Source organism: Colletotrichum gloeosporioides (genome assembly GCF_011800055.1).
Source record: "Colletotrichum gloeosporioides strain Lc1 chromosome Unknown consensus_117, whole genome shotgun sequence".
In the NCBI taxonomy this organism is placed as follows: Eukaryota; Fungi; Ascomycota; class Sordariomycetes; order Glomerellales; family Glomerellaceae; genus Colletotrichum; species Colletotrichum gloeosporioides.
In genome coordinates this window covers 623,356-637,072 of record NW_025544762.1, presented here as the reverse complement: position 1 = coordinate 637,072, position 13,717 = coordinate 623,356, and the positions used below count along the sequence as shown (strand labels likewise).

The following is a 13,717-nucleotide window of genomic DNA, read 5'->3' as shown; positions in this document are numbered from 1 at the left end:
GAATATCAGAATCGTCTCTACAATTCCCAGTGCCACTGCCAGACTACCTCGCCAATGTCTTTCGCATCATGGACGCTTGTCAGACGTGTTCCGTGTTCTTCCATATCTCAGTCTCCCCTCATACCGCTAGCAATACGTATGATAGAGAATATACTCTTGATGAACGAAGAGAAATCGAGGAGTCCGCGCAAAACTGTAGACTATGTCGCATGATTCTAAGTGGACTAGGAGAACACGACTGGCTCGAAGACTACGACCAGGACCCAGATCACATACCCGACAACTACAATGAAAGACTAAGCATAAGGACGTGGGCATATTCAAGTCAATTAAGAGTTGACGAGAACCGTATATCCTCAATAGCTTGGGGTGTGGTGGAAAATGGAAGAAGAGTTGATCGGCGTCCAATTACTGACTGCTCTGTGTGGGTGGACCAATGTACGTCAACTCCATCACGATTAAAAGCATGGTTCTCTACTGACTTGGTGGCTTAGCTGGTTTTGCACTCAATGATAGCATTGAGCCGGAAAGCAAGAGCACGCCGTTTGCTGGCGATTTTGTTGACTGGCCTCCAGATATCCATCACAGCCCAGCAGAGATGACTAGTCTCACTCAGAGGCTCCTGGACAATTGTCTGGAACACCATACCTCTTGTGGGCCGTCTTTCACGCAACAGAAAGACGCAGTAGAGCTACCATCTCGGATCATATCCCTACAAGATGATAATGGGGTTCTTTCAACCAAACTTGTAGAAACAAAAGGCTTGAAAGGCACATACTGTGCGTTGAGTCACTGCTGGGGATCTGAAGATAAGCACCCACTGAAGACTACCGGGCAAAATATCAGCATTCATCTTGAATCCATACCATGGAACCACCTACCAAGTACCTTTAGGGATGCTCTCAACTTGGTCAACGCTCTCGGACTTAAGTATCTCTGGATCGATTCACTTTGTATCATACAAGACGACAAAAGAGACTGGGAACACGAGGCAAGCAGGATGGCATCAGTTTATCGCAAAGCCTTCCTCGTAATTGCAGCTGTGAACTCCAAAGACTCCACCGAAGGCCTCGCAGGACCTCGACCTCACCTCTCACCGCCGATGACTTTCCGTTGCCCCATCACCATACACAACGGTTCTGATCAAAGCATTCAGCAGGTCAACATACTCCAGACATCAGTTAATCCGAATTCCGAAATACGAGGTCCTTTGCGAAAAAGAGCTTGGGCTTTTCAAGAGTGGTACCTTGGTCGGAGAAAGGTCTTTTTCACGTCACAAGACGTCAAGTGGATCTGCAACGAGGAAGAAATGAACGCACGTGCACACTGGATTGATCTAGGGCTTTATGAAACCAATTCTTGGCTACATTGTCTGAACGAGTACTCGAGGAAGAGGTTGACGATTCCATCCGATCGTATAATAGCTCTCCTCGGGATCGTGGCGGAGCTGCAGGAGCAAAGGAACGATTCTTTCGCCACTAAACTTGGTGTTTGGGAAGACAATCTTGGGGAGCAGCTTCTATGGAGACATACGAAGGCGCCATGCTATGACTTTCCCGGCCTTCCATCTTGGTGTTGGGCTGCCACTGGGGGAGCGAAACACTGGGTGAATAAAAACTCCGACGATTGTCTCAGTCCAGCTGTGGTGAACCGTACCACGCAAACCATCAATTTGACGCAGTCTGGCTCTCTGAAAGCCTCTGGCCTGCTGATCAGGGCAACAACACCATCATCGTGTTTCCGAGAATGTTGCCTGCCTAAACCCTCGTGCATCGATTCACTTGAGGATGGCATAAGGCCGGGCTACTGCGGAAAAAAAGACCACGCAGAGAGATTTCCAGTATATCACGTTGGCGGTACGCACAGTATACTTGGCATTGGCGCCTTCGACAACTGTGCATACCCTCCGGAATATTTTTGCTTCATCCTAAGTTTCGAAAAGCGCAGCGTTTTGGACCCATTGTAAGTGTTGTTCCCAGTTCTAGACCCGAGAATGTAGTAGATTTCGCCTGACACGGTTTCCTAGCTACTACGTCTCCGAGTCTGAAGACTCCGAAAATAGAGACTCTGAACACTCAGGCTCTGAATATAGAGACTCTGAGTGTGGAGACTCTGAGCGCGGAGGCTCTGAGCGCGGAGAACCTAAGCGTGGAGACTCTGAATCTGCACACCCCGAATCTGAAGACTATGAATCTGGAGACTATGAATTTGAAGATCCCGAATCTGGATGGTCTGAATTTTTAAGTTATGAACCTGAAGAAAGAATGGCAACTCAGACTGAAAAGTTAGAAACCGACTCCGAGGGAGCTGGTGCTGAAGGTAGTGGGGGTGACGTTGAAAGTACGGATGGGAGTTACTCGCCGTACGCCCAAGAAGATGTGGGTAGTTTCGAATCCTCTCATTTCTTGTGTGTTCGGACGTTGCGGCTGATTTGTGATAGCACGAGTGCCCGGATTTAAGTGAAGTCGAGATGTCTTTAGGAGCTTACTGGTCGTTGCTTCTTGAGCCTGTTGATGACACTATGAGAAGGTTTAGAAGAGTGGGAATGGCTCTTATATATCCAAGAGGACTGAAGGCAATTGAGTCTGAGGTCAAGACGTTCGAAATTGTTTGATCGAAGGGGCTTATGGAGGAGCCTACGGCAAGAAGCTTTGGTGAAGACTTCATGTTCTTTCAACTTCTGGTTGGTTCGCACTTTATATGTGGTATTGAATGAGACATTCCCTTCAACAGGAATCGACAGTTTTTTGCCTAATGACCAACTTCACGGCATAAACGAGGTCTAAGAATAGGCGCTTGACGCCAGCGCCATTGAGCCAATGTAAACGGGCCATGAGGTCTTGGCCAAGACTATTGAGGTTATGGTTGGACGCAGCATGAGAATGCCTTCACATTTGGCCGTAGTCTCCCCGTGAGAGAATTCTCGCACAAATATTAGACTATTTGCAAAGCTCATTCACCTCACGGCGTACGTCTCGCCAGAAACAGGTTTCTCCACAAGCCGCGAAGGAAAGCCCACTTGCCGCCGATCTCTACCACCAGTACCGTCCTCCGAGATGACGCCGTACTGTAAGTGACAAGCCGCGGCGTCGACCTCGTCCTGGCCAGCATGGGCAGGAGCGCTGATGGCCAGGGAACACGATCCCGCGATCGGCATCCCCGGGCCCAATTTCCTAGCCGAAAGACCTAGGGGTAATGGAATCATGGCACCTCCGAGGCACAGAGACAATAAAATGGGTGGCGGAGAGTACCCACATCCGTTAATGGACCGACCTGGTATTAGTTCGCCGTTGTTATCATAAATCTCCAGTTGTACGAGATATATACTTCGCGAAATCGACCAGTGCACAAATGCCATGATGACCATGATGGGCACGATGCAGCCAGAATGTGCTTCGCTGCTCGCCGTAAGGCCGGGTGACTCGCAGGGGCTTGCGTACCGATGCGAAGCGCGCGTACTCGTGCGCCATTACCATGCAGGTGAATACGTTGTTATAGAAGAGGTAGACAAGACTGATGACGATCTGGGGCGTGTTTGCGAGGAGAACATTGGAGATCAGCGAGTTCCCGAGGGTAAATCCTATGGTGTTGCATGAAGGACATGTTTGACCTCTTACTGCCGCTTCTTGCGGTGAGGTATAGATAGAGCCCCGCAAACCACATCGCGAGGCATCTGTGAGTTTTCTTTGTTAAAGAGCGGTCCCAGCCTACTGTGAAAACCCCTACTGGGTGGGCTCGAAACTTCCTCAACAAGAGCGGTCCCAGATACAGACTTTTAGCGTGTACTTACAGGGCCATGCAAATGAACCACCGGCTTCCACTCACTGCTCGAGCCCAGCGGTGAGGTTTTCGTTTATAGGTTAAAGACTTGTTTCGAGATCCTGAGATGCAATCTTTCTTCCAGGACTGCTTCTGGACTACGGATTTGGTCACCGGATCGAGGTTGGTGGTCTTGTTGTGCGGCTGCTCTAGGAATGAGCTGATGGCGTCGCCCACGGTTCCCAGCGGCTCGAATCTGTGAGTGAAGGCGGTGGTCAGAAGACATACAACTTTGACAGCATTGAAAAGAATGGTGATGGTCGGCAATGTCGTGCTGACCTGGATTCTGCAATTTCCGGGGAACTGCTCGGCGAGGCAGTAGAGAATCAGAGCGTCAAAGGAGCTTCCGCACGAGCCGGAGTTCGAGGTGTCGCGACAGACGCCCTCGATCTTCCACAAAGAGGCGTGGGCCAACAAATAGTTGAAGTCGCAGTTGCTTCCCGAGTTGTCGTAGTTTCCCAAATTGCCGTGTCGTATCCAAGTTTCACTAGTGTCGGTGTCCTCGGCTTTGTGCGTCAACACCTGGATGATGCTGCTGTTATTGGGGACCGACGTGACCAGCAGTAGATTCTTCCAAGACGATTCATGTAATGAGTTTTGATACGCTTGGATGCACTGTGAGTTGTCGAGGCGTGTAAGGCTTCCGGCTTCCGGCTTCTGCGGAGGCTTGAATCTCTTTCAACTGCCTCACATTGGCTGTACCTGGCCCGCTCCATGCGTTGACGCTTTTGGCGAGTTCCGTATCGTTCCATGCGGCTCCCTTGAGAAAGTCTTGTGTAACCAATGCAGCTTGGCAATCGACCGACGATTTAGTTGAGAAAATCACGGGGCTGTAGCTAAAAGTAGTTAATCTTAACGATTGAAACAAAAAAAAAAAGCACCCCTCATACTTACACCAGGTGTAGTGGGATCGAGCTTAGAAATAGCAGAGCCCACCAACACACGCGCCAGTACCATATGTGTCCCAAGTTACCCACACTTGGAACACCAATATCGAGCGATTTGCCCTTCATGTGTGCTCTATCAATATCTCGTCTTGAAGGCGAGGATAGCAATTGCGCACAACTGTTGCTGGCGCCAAGAAGCAGGGTGGACATGATGTTGATGGCGAGGTCGGGCCACAGTGTGTCCTTTTTCGATTCGATGCAGGAGCCTATACAAACGAAAACTATCAGCACCAAGAACGAACCGTAGAATATGCAATCGCTAACCTTCGAAGACGGTTGAAATCCCGTTCGAAACCCCGGAGCGATGTCGGACCCAGACAAGAACGCCCACGTTCACAACGAGGACGAGAGATGCGACGATAGCGCCCGCAGACACTGTCGTTCTTCATGAGTCCAACCCCCTGATCTTACGATCAATAGCGGGCGGATCGTTCTCATATGGAAGAGGTCTGATTTGGGTCACAGGTTGCTTCGTCTCGATCGACATCATATCGATTGCAGACGGCAGTTGCATCGATTGAATGGGCGATGCGTGTCGACAGCCCGTATTTGTAGTATTCCAAGCGAGTTGAACGGTTCTCAGATGCAGTGTAGGAATGCAGTAAGTAGAGGCTTTGTGGCGTTTTTAAAGTGCGACGCGAACATCCTTTAGTGACAAAGTTGGTCTTCCCAACTGTCCTTTCGATGTTTTTGTTTCACTAATCTCAGCTTCTTGAACACACGACTTGCCAGTCTTAAGCCACATTGCTACTTCAACTGTCGGTCTGAGCTTGCATGTTTTGCCCGGAGTTCCAATCTTGTGAGAGGCGTCGGTCTATGTCAGAAGCTGCCATATCAGCCTTCGAGGCCTGTAGGGTGATCATTCTAAGACCAGCCTCTTGCTTCTGCACGCATGCTTTGAAAACTGATTCATATAAATGAATTATTCCCCTTCCGCCCTCATCTGAAGCTTCATCACAAAGCAACGCCGTGTCCGGCTCTTTTCCGAGTTCCGAGGTCATCGGTCTCCTTGGAAGCCTCGTAAGCCATTGACCATGGACGTTTTCTTCATACGGAATTGGGAGAAGCCGGATCCATTACGCAACCCTAGGCTACCAGAGAACTCATGGGCAACATCAAATAGCAGACCATCTCGCAGACATCGCAAACGAAAGCCGGGGCCAGTCACCTAAGTATGTACATTGGTGTCCTGGAGCACTGCAGGCGCAAGTTCATCGAACGACACGAGAGATGCGACCATTCCGACGACGATAACTGTGTCTCAGATGGGCCACTGGCAACAAGCTTTGAGCTCTCCAAGTCTCAGAACGACATCACAGACGATAGAAGCGGCCATGACGGCGTTAAAAGAAGAGCTCTTCCATGTCGTGAGATAGAGCGACCCAAGTGGGGAAGCACTGCCCCTCCTCGCCAAGCCATCGACGGAGTAATGTGTAAATCACGATCCGCGACAGCTTGCTCGGAACTCTCGTCATTGATTCCGAGAGAAGCGTGATTTCAGCGCATTACTAGTCACTTCATCTGAACCGTTGGTTTAAAGTTCTCGCTGTGTCATCACGGATCTATACAGCTTCTACGGTGCTGCGTTTTGCTTCGTCAGCGGCATCTCCCATTGTTGTAAGTAACCGCGCGGGAAGATCTCGCTGATCCTTGGCGTTCATCCTATCTAGCTCCATGCTCCACTTTGTCGTCCGAATCCCAGCAGGGTATGTCTAGTCTCGTTGCGGTGTAACTTATAGTGCATTGGATATCGGTAAAGTCTGTATTTGTAGCTGTTAGCGTGCGCTGCCCCATGGTTTAACTTGGCTTATCTGTGATGGAAGAGCGATAGAACTTAGAAGAGCTCCGTTAGCTGACACAGCCAACAATGTTTTATCTTTGCGAAATTTGACGAATCTCTTGATCCAAGGCCACTCGAGTTCTGATAGGCCGATCAAAGCATGGCAGTGCAAGAGCCGCGAACAGAGCTCTTAATATGTGAATATCTAAGGTAGGGCTAGTTTCTGAGACCCACCTCTTTCCCGAAATGCAGATTCGGTAAGTAGACTTGGACAACAAATTATGAGCCGGTGGGATAAATGCCAAGACAGCGGGGGCCAGGCTGTGCCGTACGACCATAGTAGGAACGTGATGAAGTACATCTCATGCCAGTCAGGGCTTCTAGTATCTCTGCAAATGAAGTTCCTTGCTGTCATGTTGGAACTCGGGCACTATTGCGGATCATTAGAACGTATTCGTTACCCTGGATCCTGCCATGCCCTGTCAAACTCCAACTACGATGAAAGTAAGCCTAGAACTGCACCTCATCGTGCTGCCGGAACTGCACCTCTGATTCCGAAAAGGAGCGCCGAGCCATCTTCGTCATTGCGGAACTCGGGCTCGTGTAGCGTCTTGTTCTAGGCGACAAAGCTGGCCGGATCTTGGTCGTACGCATGAGAAAGCTGCTTGTATACTTGCCGCGCGGATATTGACAACCTATCATGGATGGATCCCGGTCTCGAAAGCACAGAAATCTATGGAGGTTGGATTTGAGACCGGTTGCCATCTCGCGATAGTATGCAAGTAAGTCTTGGCCTACCTATTGAGACTCGTCAATCGCATGATGAACAGAGTGAGGATGCGAAATCGCCGTCAAGAGTGCTAACGGAGCGCGAGATCACCAGACTTAGCCGGCCGGGTAGATTTGATGAATCAAAACAGTTCCGAAGTTCAGAGGCGGGGTTAACCAGATACAAATGAGCATGTTCACGCTGGAATTTCAGCAGACTCTTAGTTTATACCATCATCATTCTACATCCTCTATTAAATCACGAAAATTACACTTGGACCTTCGTTCACCATGAGATTGATACTGTCCCTTCTTAGCGGTGCTGCTCTCGTTGCCAGTAGCAAGACGCCTTCCTTAGTGGCCCAATATCGCACTCGTCAACAAGTTCTGCCTCATGTTGCCGACTTTGTTTTCCAAGACGATTGCATCTACACCCTAGATTCCTCTTCCACTAAGCCGGGCGTGCCCGCTCCAGATCCTTCGGCAGAAAGGCATCACCACTTGGCAAGACGCCTTAGCCACCAACGAACATTGGGGGTCTTGGAACATTCTCAAAGATAGTTCCGAGCTCAGCTCACAGGGTTACTTTGATTACCGCATCCAGCCGCCACCGACATTGGAGGCTGTCGATACCGTCGTTGCAGAAACCATCGCCCTACTCGCGTCTCGAAATGACGACTCCACTGTGTCTGCCCGGCCAACTCTCAAATGGCAAGCGATCAAGGCCTTGCTGGATGGTATCATGCCCTTCTCCGCTCGCACAGCAGCCAACAAGGATCCGTTCTGGCGTCCTGTACGCAACGGCACAACGCCACCCAGGAATGGGTGCCTGATCCCAGCGCCATCGCCCCTCTGTACTGGGACTCTGAAATCTTGGCCAAGACTCTGGAAGGGTTGTGGCTGGGCAGTGTCGACGCACAGCTACATGTCGATGGCGATCGAGCCGTTCACGTCAGCTTGGACGCTGCAGATGCCTTCCGGCGTAATCACCCTGATGCTCCCCCCATCCATCTCGCTCTCGCCCAAGCCAGTCTTACACTTGCAGAGAACTGGCCTCGATTCGCGGAGCTCGGCGTTGATGTGGTGTTCCAATACCAGTTCTCTCAACTAGCTCCGATGTGGATCCCGGACACATTCAACAGCATTGGCGAATACCGCATGGGCAACCTCGATGCCTACCTTATGCACAGATCGAGGAGGCTGGACGCCCCACAGTGTACGGTAGCGACTGGCCTGTAAGCTCCTTCTCGAGATATCCTATTTGAAGTTCTAAACGACTGATATGTGACCTTAGGTCGATCCCCTTGATGTGTGGTTGGCACTCAAGGCCGGAGTTACGCGCTGGGGTGACCCATCCAGCCCCAACTCTGCCGCATCATCCAGCGAGCTTTATGACGGACCGTTCCCTGGTAGAGGTATCTCCCGCGAGTCCGTCCTGAAGGGAGCCACCATCAATGGAGCCAAATTCTTGCGGGCCGATGAGCAAATTGGCTCTCTCGAGGTTGGCAAGCTTGCGGATATCATCGTCACCGAGAAGAACTTCTTTGAAGTGCCCGATGAGGAGCTCGGGCGTAACAGAGTGCTACTAACAATGCTTGGAGGTGAAGTTGTATACCTGTAGGACGGTGCGCAGTCTATCTTTGGGAGATATATCACGCCAAAGTTCCCCAATAATAACACCGTTACTGCGAAGATGGCCCGCAGAGTGATTGGCGGGCTCCATGGTGAGCATCTCGACACCCAGGGACGGGCCGAGGTTGTCAGAATGAGGAAGCACCAGGGTTGTGGACATGGACAAGCACACTAGAACATGCAACCTCGATGAGAACGGCCGGCTACATGAGTGCTAAGATGTGGTCGAAAGTGTGCTAGAGAATCATTACACACCCACCAAATTTGCTGAATATCATTCTAGCAACCCCTTCTTAGATAGGGACGATAGATGATAGAGAAGTCTTAACGTTCGTGGTAACTTAAGAACACTTTGCACACATGTTATCATTCTTACCTTTCCTACCGAAACGTTCTGTATGTTAACATGTTGTTTGGGTTGCCAGGCCGAGACTAGTATTCAAGTTGGCAGGCGGCTGTAAGGCGCACTCGGTGAGTATGATCACTTGTCGAGACTCGAACCAATTCACCAACAAAGACAGAAGAGGCTAATTGAAAACCCAGAATCTATTTTGAACACCGTTTCTATGGGGGGTATATAAAAATGCACATCGCTTGTCTTCTTAAATAGGTGTTCCGAAACCATCAGTCTTGTCAGCCTTGGAGGTCCAGCAGACCTGGCTTGCACCACAACCGCGCCAGTTGAACATATCTGAGGGTGTCCAACAAGAGCTTTCGGCAAATTGCTTGCCGCAAAGTCCGTGAACCTCGTTACCGCCGAGCCATCCGTCATCGTTAGCACCGTTGACGTCGCCATCAATAGCGTGAAACTGTCTCTCGTCAGTAATGCGCCGCTTCTCTGCACAGAATAATAACGTACGTAAGGGCCGCTGTAGGGAGCGTCGTGGATAAGAGGGTCCGTGAACCAAGGACCGTCGCCTATGGGAATCGGTCAGTGACGTTGGCAGGGGTATGTTGGAATGGGAAGAGCTTACTGTAGACGAATTTTCCTTCGGATGCCTTGACTACAGCCTTAGAGGCCTCTTCGTCGATTTGCATGCCGATGGCGCCCTGGTCGGTGATACAGGCACAGAGGCGGTGCTTAGCAGCGTTGACGTTGGCCGCCCTGGAAAAGTTTAGTCCTCAGTCGCAAAAGAAAGATACCGGGATGTCAACGTACATCAGCAAGACCGCCAGAAAACCGAGAATTCTCGCCATTGTTGATTATTAGGATGTGGTAAGTGTGAAAAAAAAGAGTGTATTGAGTTAAGCAGATGAGATTGGTGAGAGAACGAGTGTCTTGTGGCCATTCAAACTTGCTGCGTGGAAGGAAGCAGTGTGAAGCTATATACTGAAACTCACATCACCAAAAACACTGCAAAGGGGCCATAGACGAGCAGAAAAACATTCAGATCAGCGCCAGTAAATCGGTCTGTCCGATACGTGAAGATAATAATACCACCCAACGCCAAGGCGGCCCGCCCGGTATGTTCGTAGATTGCCAAGACCAGGGACATGCCTATTTAAATCCTCTGTGCACCAATCACCAGCAAGGCATATCCTGAGTTCCTTATGGGGATTTTTGGAACTTTAAATGAACACTATCTGAACTGCCAGTCATTTTGACTCTTGAGTCAAGAGAAGTCAGAAGTCGTAGTGGGGCAAATCGCCCCTGGATTTCCCCCCGGTGCCCGTTCCGGGCGGCGGGGGCGGGGACGCCGGCTACGAAGACCCGTGACGGCACACGACAACATACCTCAAGCGGAGCCGGCGAGGAATTAAGCGTCAACAAACATGATGCCAAGAGTCCTTATTGAAACAACGAAGACCAAATGAACTATGAAATGTTTTATGGTGAAATGGCAGGAGTTCTGATATGAACCTACCATAACCTGTGCGAAGAGACCATCTTGGACTTTCAAAATCGGAATATTTGCATCTCTGAGCTCGTAAAATTTTCAATCCCAACCGGGACAGGATCAGCAGTGAGCGGGCGGCTCATTACAACCTCGGGAACGTTGCTCAGGATATCCCTCACGATGCGGTGAGCGAGTCGCTCCGACAACAAGATGGATACCTGGCTGCTTTTGGACACTTGAAGTGATGGAAAGACGTAGAATCTGAGGAACTTGAGCAATTTGCCAACTGATGTTCTCAAAAGTCCCGATCTCCGCGATTCTTTCAACGTCCTCTTCTCATGATCATCCGATTCACTTCCTAAATCACAGAGAACCAGTGGTTGGCCTACCCTGGAAAGCAAGATTACCAGGCCGGATCGCATGACTGAGGTCGCTTATCGAAGAGTTGTGGTTGCCCAAGTCATTGACAAATGCCTCACGTTACTTGCTGTTGAATAACTCTTGAAAGTCATATTTCGTGGTTGGACATAGAAGTGCACCCAGACATCTTGTTCATTGGCATAGCGCGATGCTTCCACCACTGTCTTCCACTCAATGTAACTCATCTATGCGTTTTAATATGTTTCATGTTTCAAAGCAGTGGTAACTAAGCGCAGCTGTTCTCCAGCCGACACAAGAATGTGTACAAAACAAACAAGTCAAAACTATGACAGACAATCTCTCCAGGTCTGGATAGACTTGTCCCGCAAGCCCCACACTCTCTCGTATCGATCCATGTCAAGAGCCCAGACCTTTCAACTCCGAAAGCCTCGGCCTCTAACCAGAGGTAACGTGCAGAGGACCGTTGCCGTCATCAACAGGGCATCCGGGTCCGTCCGAGTCAAACTCGGCAACGCAGCTGCCGTCGATGCCGATAGAAATCCCGATGAACTCGGTGTCCTTCTGCTGCGTGCCGCTGCCGAGCTCGTTGCCGTCCTTGGTGCTGACGTCGCACGTCTCGGGGATGCCGCCAAAGTCGGACTTGCAGTGGAAGACGCGCGGGGTGTCCCAGCAGGAGCCCTCGATGGTGAAGGTGCGGCCGTTGCCCGTGTTGTAGCAGGGCGAGTGGTCGCTCGGGGTGGAGTCGTCGTAGATGGCCTCGCCGTTTTCGTTGATGATGGCGAAGCCGCTGTAGTGCCCGCTCTGGGAGCCGGCGCCGGGCCCGCTGATGGTCGAGAAGCTGCCCGAGGACCAGACCACGCGGAGGTGCTCGGCGTAGGCGGTGGCGGAGAGGCTGAGGAGCCCGAGGAAGAGGTTGCGGATGGAAGACATTGTTGTGATGATGTGGTTTGTCCGAGGGGTGTGTTTTTGAAGCTGGGTGAAGAGTGAAGAGTGTAGAGTTGTTGCTGATACTGAGATGTCTTCTTTCCGTGAAATGACACAGGCTTTTATACGTTTATTCTGCTTGCTGAACACTTTGAAGGATGTCAATCCCCGTTTGCCCGACGTCTTTGAAGCTCAATAAGCTGATATCATAGTATCGTGATGTTCTCAATCCAACTCGGTGCCTAGCACTCTCTACTGAGTCGGTCTCCGCTAAAGGAAGTTCTTCTGTTGCCTAGTCCAAGTCAGACAACTTCTTTAGTGAGACCAGACTGCCATCGGCGAAGGGAAAACTGGAGCAGACTCATCGACGATCTCAATGAAGCATACACGCGGACAGCCCATAGAACGACCGACCGCGACGGCAGACCCCATGGGACAGAATAAGCCTCGCGATCCACTGAAGGAACTATTCACCCAGTTTTCCCACCCACTTGTGGGAAACGGTTGTATGGCGGAGCGGTTAATGGCAATTGCGCGGTGCAAATTGCAACAACCCGCGGTCCCAGTGCTAATACTCCTGTCCCAAGAGCCAAGTACGTTGCCACGACTTTATGAGTTCGTGTTAAGAGCTACCAAAACATCAATCGCCATCCAAGTGTTGCGAAAATAACCTTTACTTTAGCATGCACTCGATTTCATCATTGATGTTTATTTCCAATCATGCATAGCCTGGCTGGGTAGCCGCATACGCGACCTTACCGCAAACAAGGGCAACTCAACTCACGTCCTTGGCATCTTCAACTCCCGAGCCGTGCCCGACGCAGGATCGCGACCCCAGCCGCCGCATTCAGACCTCCCGTCAAAATTCGACTAAGCTGGGTACGAGCAAACACAAACTTGGCAATCGATCAACAGTCGGTCTCGATCCACAACCAACACGAAGGCCAACCACGAATCACATAACGATGGTGCCTGCTGAACCCGGGGCCGTGCCTTCGCCTCGTTCCCAGCGCCAATCATGGTCATTCATGCTCAAGATACGCACTTGGGTGGAGCGTCGTCGCTTACAAGCGTGGCCTTGTTTTCAAACGATCCTCATTGCATCAGGAACGGGTGTACCCACCCGGCATAGCCGCAGAAATCCTCCGCGGCAGAGGGCAGCTGCGACAGTCCCGTCGATCAGAATGTTTGCTCCCTTGCCTGGACCGTTCGTCAAAGTCTGTCAAGCTTCGTGGTTCGCGCACCTGGGCTTCGTTGATGTGGTTGATTGATTCATGCCGCCGTGTCTGGCCGTCTAGGCAGCCGCTCAGTGGCTAAGACAGCATCGACGATCGGGCACTCCACATAACGTATCAAACCAGGCAGGTATTAACCAAACGAGAGAATCATCAGTCTCTATTGAGCTAAAGCCAATTCGGGCAGGCAAATTATTACTATATACGTCTTGTGTAGTTGTAGTAGTGTGTAGGCAAAACGCAAAGACAGGCGTAAAAGCGAGCGACCTGTAGTCCTCCCCTTGCAAAATCGATCCATCCTCCATTCATCGTCATTTTCTTTTCCCGCTATGCATCAGGAAAGTACAAAGGAAAATTACTTTAAACCTCTCCCTTGATGTCCCCAAAGAACAG

General features: G+C 50.6%; 5 protein-coding genes across 5 annotated transcripts; 2 read left to right on the top strand and 3 right to left on the bottom strand.

Moving 5' to 3' along the window:
- Nucleotides 1-598: 598 nt before the first annotated feature.
- Nucleotides 599-1,966, top strand: GCG54_00009156 (uncharacterized protein; the record flags this gene model as incomplete). Its single annotated transcript, XM_045409105.1, has 1 exon — nt 599-1,966. One exon carries the CDS (start codon nt 599-601, stop codon nt 1,964-1,966), a length of 1,368 nt encoding a protein of 455 aa, XP_045256350.1.
- Nucleotides 1,967-2,956: 990 nt separating this feature from the next.
- Nucleotides 2,957-5,253, bottom strand: GCG54_00009155 (uncharacterized protein; the record flags this gene model as incomplete). Its single annotated transcript, XM_045409104.1, is given in 8 exon segments — nt 2,957-3,421; nt 3,441-3,580; nt 3,618-3,772; nt 3,791-4,434; nt 4,511-4,655; nt 4,714-4,972; nt 5,031-5,141; nt 5,178-5,253. The coding sequence occupies 8 exon segments, from the start codon at nt 5,251-5,253 to the stop codon at nt 2,957-2,959; spliced, it is 1,995 nt and encodes a 664-aa protein (XP_045256349.1).
- A 2,352-nt stretch (nt 5,254-7,605) lies between these two features.
- GCG54_00009154 (uncharacterized protein) lies at nt 7,606-9,121 on the top strand (the record flags this gene model as incomplete). Its single annotated transcript, XM_045409103.1, is given in 5 exon segments — nt 7,606-7,776; nt 7,790-8,107; nt 8,134-8,535; nt 8,609-8,923; nt 8,936-9,121. 5 exon segments carry the CDS (start codon nt 7,606-7,608, stop codon nt 9,119-9,121), a joined length of 1,392 nt encoding a protein of 463 aa, XP_045256348.1.
- Nucleotides 9,122-9,548: 427 nt separating this feature from the next.
- GCG54_00009153 (uncharacterized protein) lies at nt 9,549-10,143 on the bottom strand (the record flags this gene model as incomplete). Its single annotated transcript, XM_045409102.1, has 4 exons — nt 9,549-9,755; nt 9,806-9,864; nt 9,921-10,051; nt 10,106-10,143. 4 exons carry the CDS (start codon nt 10,141-10,143, stop codon nt 9,549-9,551), a joined length of 435 nt encoding a protein of 144 aa, XP_045256347.1.
- Nucleotides 10,144-11,600: 1,457 nt separating this feature from the next.
- GCG54_00009152 (uncharacterized protein) lies at nt 11,601-12,095 on the bottom strand (the record flags this gene model as incomplete). The annotated part of the gene is made up of 1 exon (XM_045409101.1): nt 11,601-12,095. The coding sequence occupies one exon, from the start codon at nt 12,093-12,095 to the stop codon at nt 11,601-11,603; it is 495 nt and encodes a 164-aa protein (XP_045256346.1).
- Between the last annotated feature and the right edge of the window lie 1,622 nt (nt 12,096-13,717).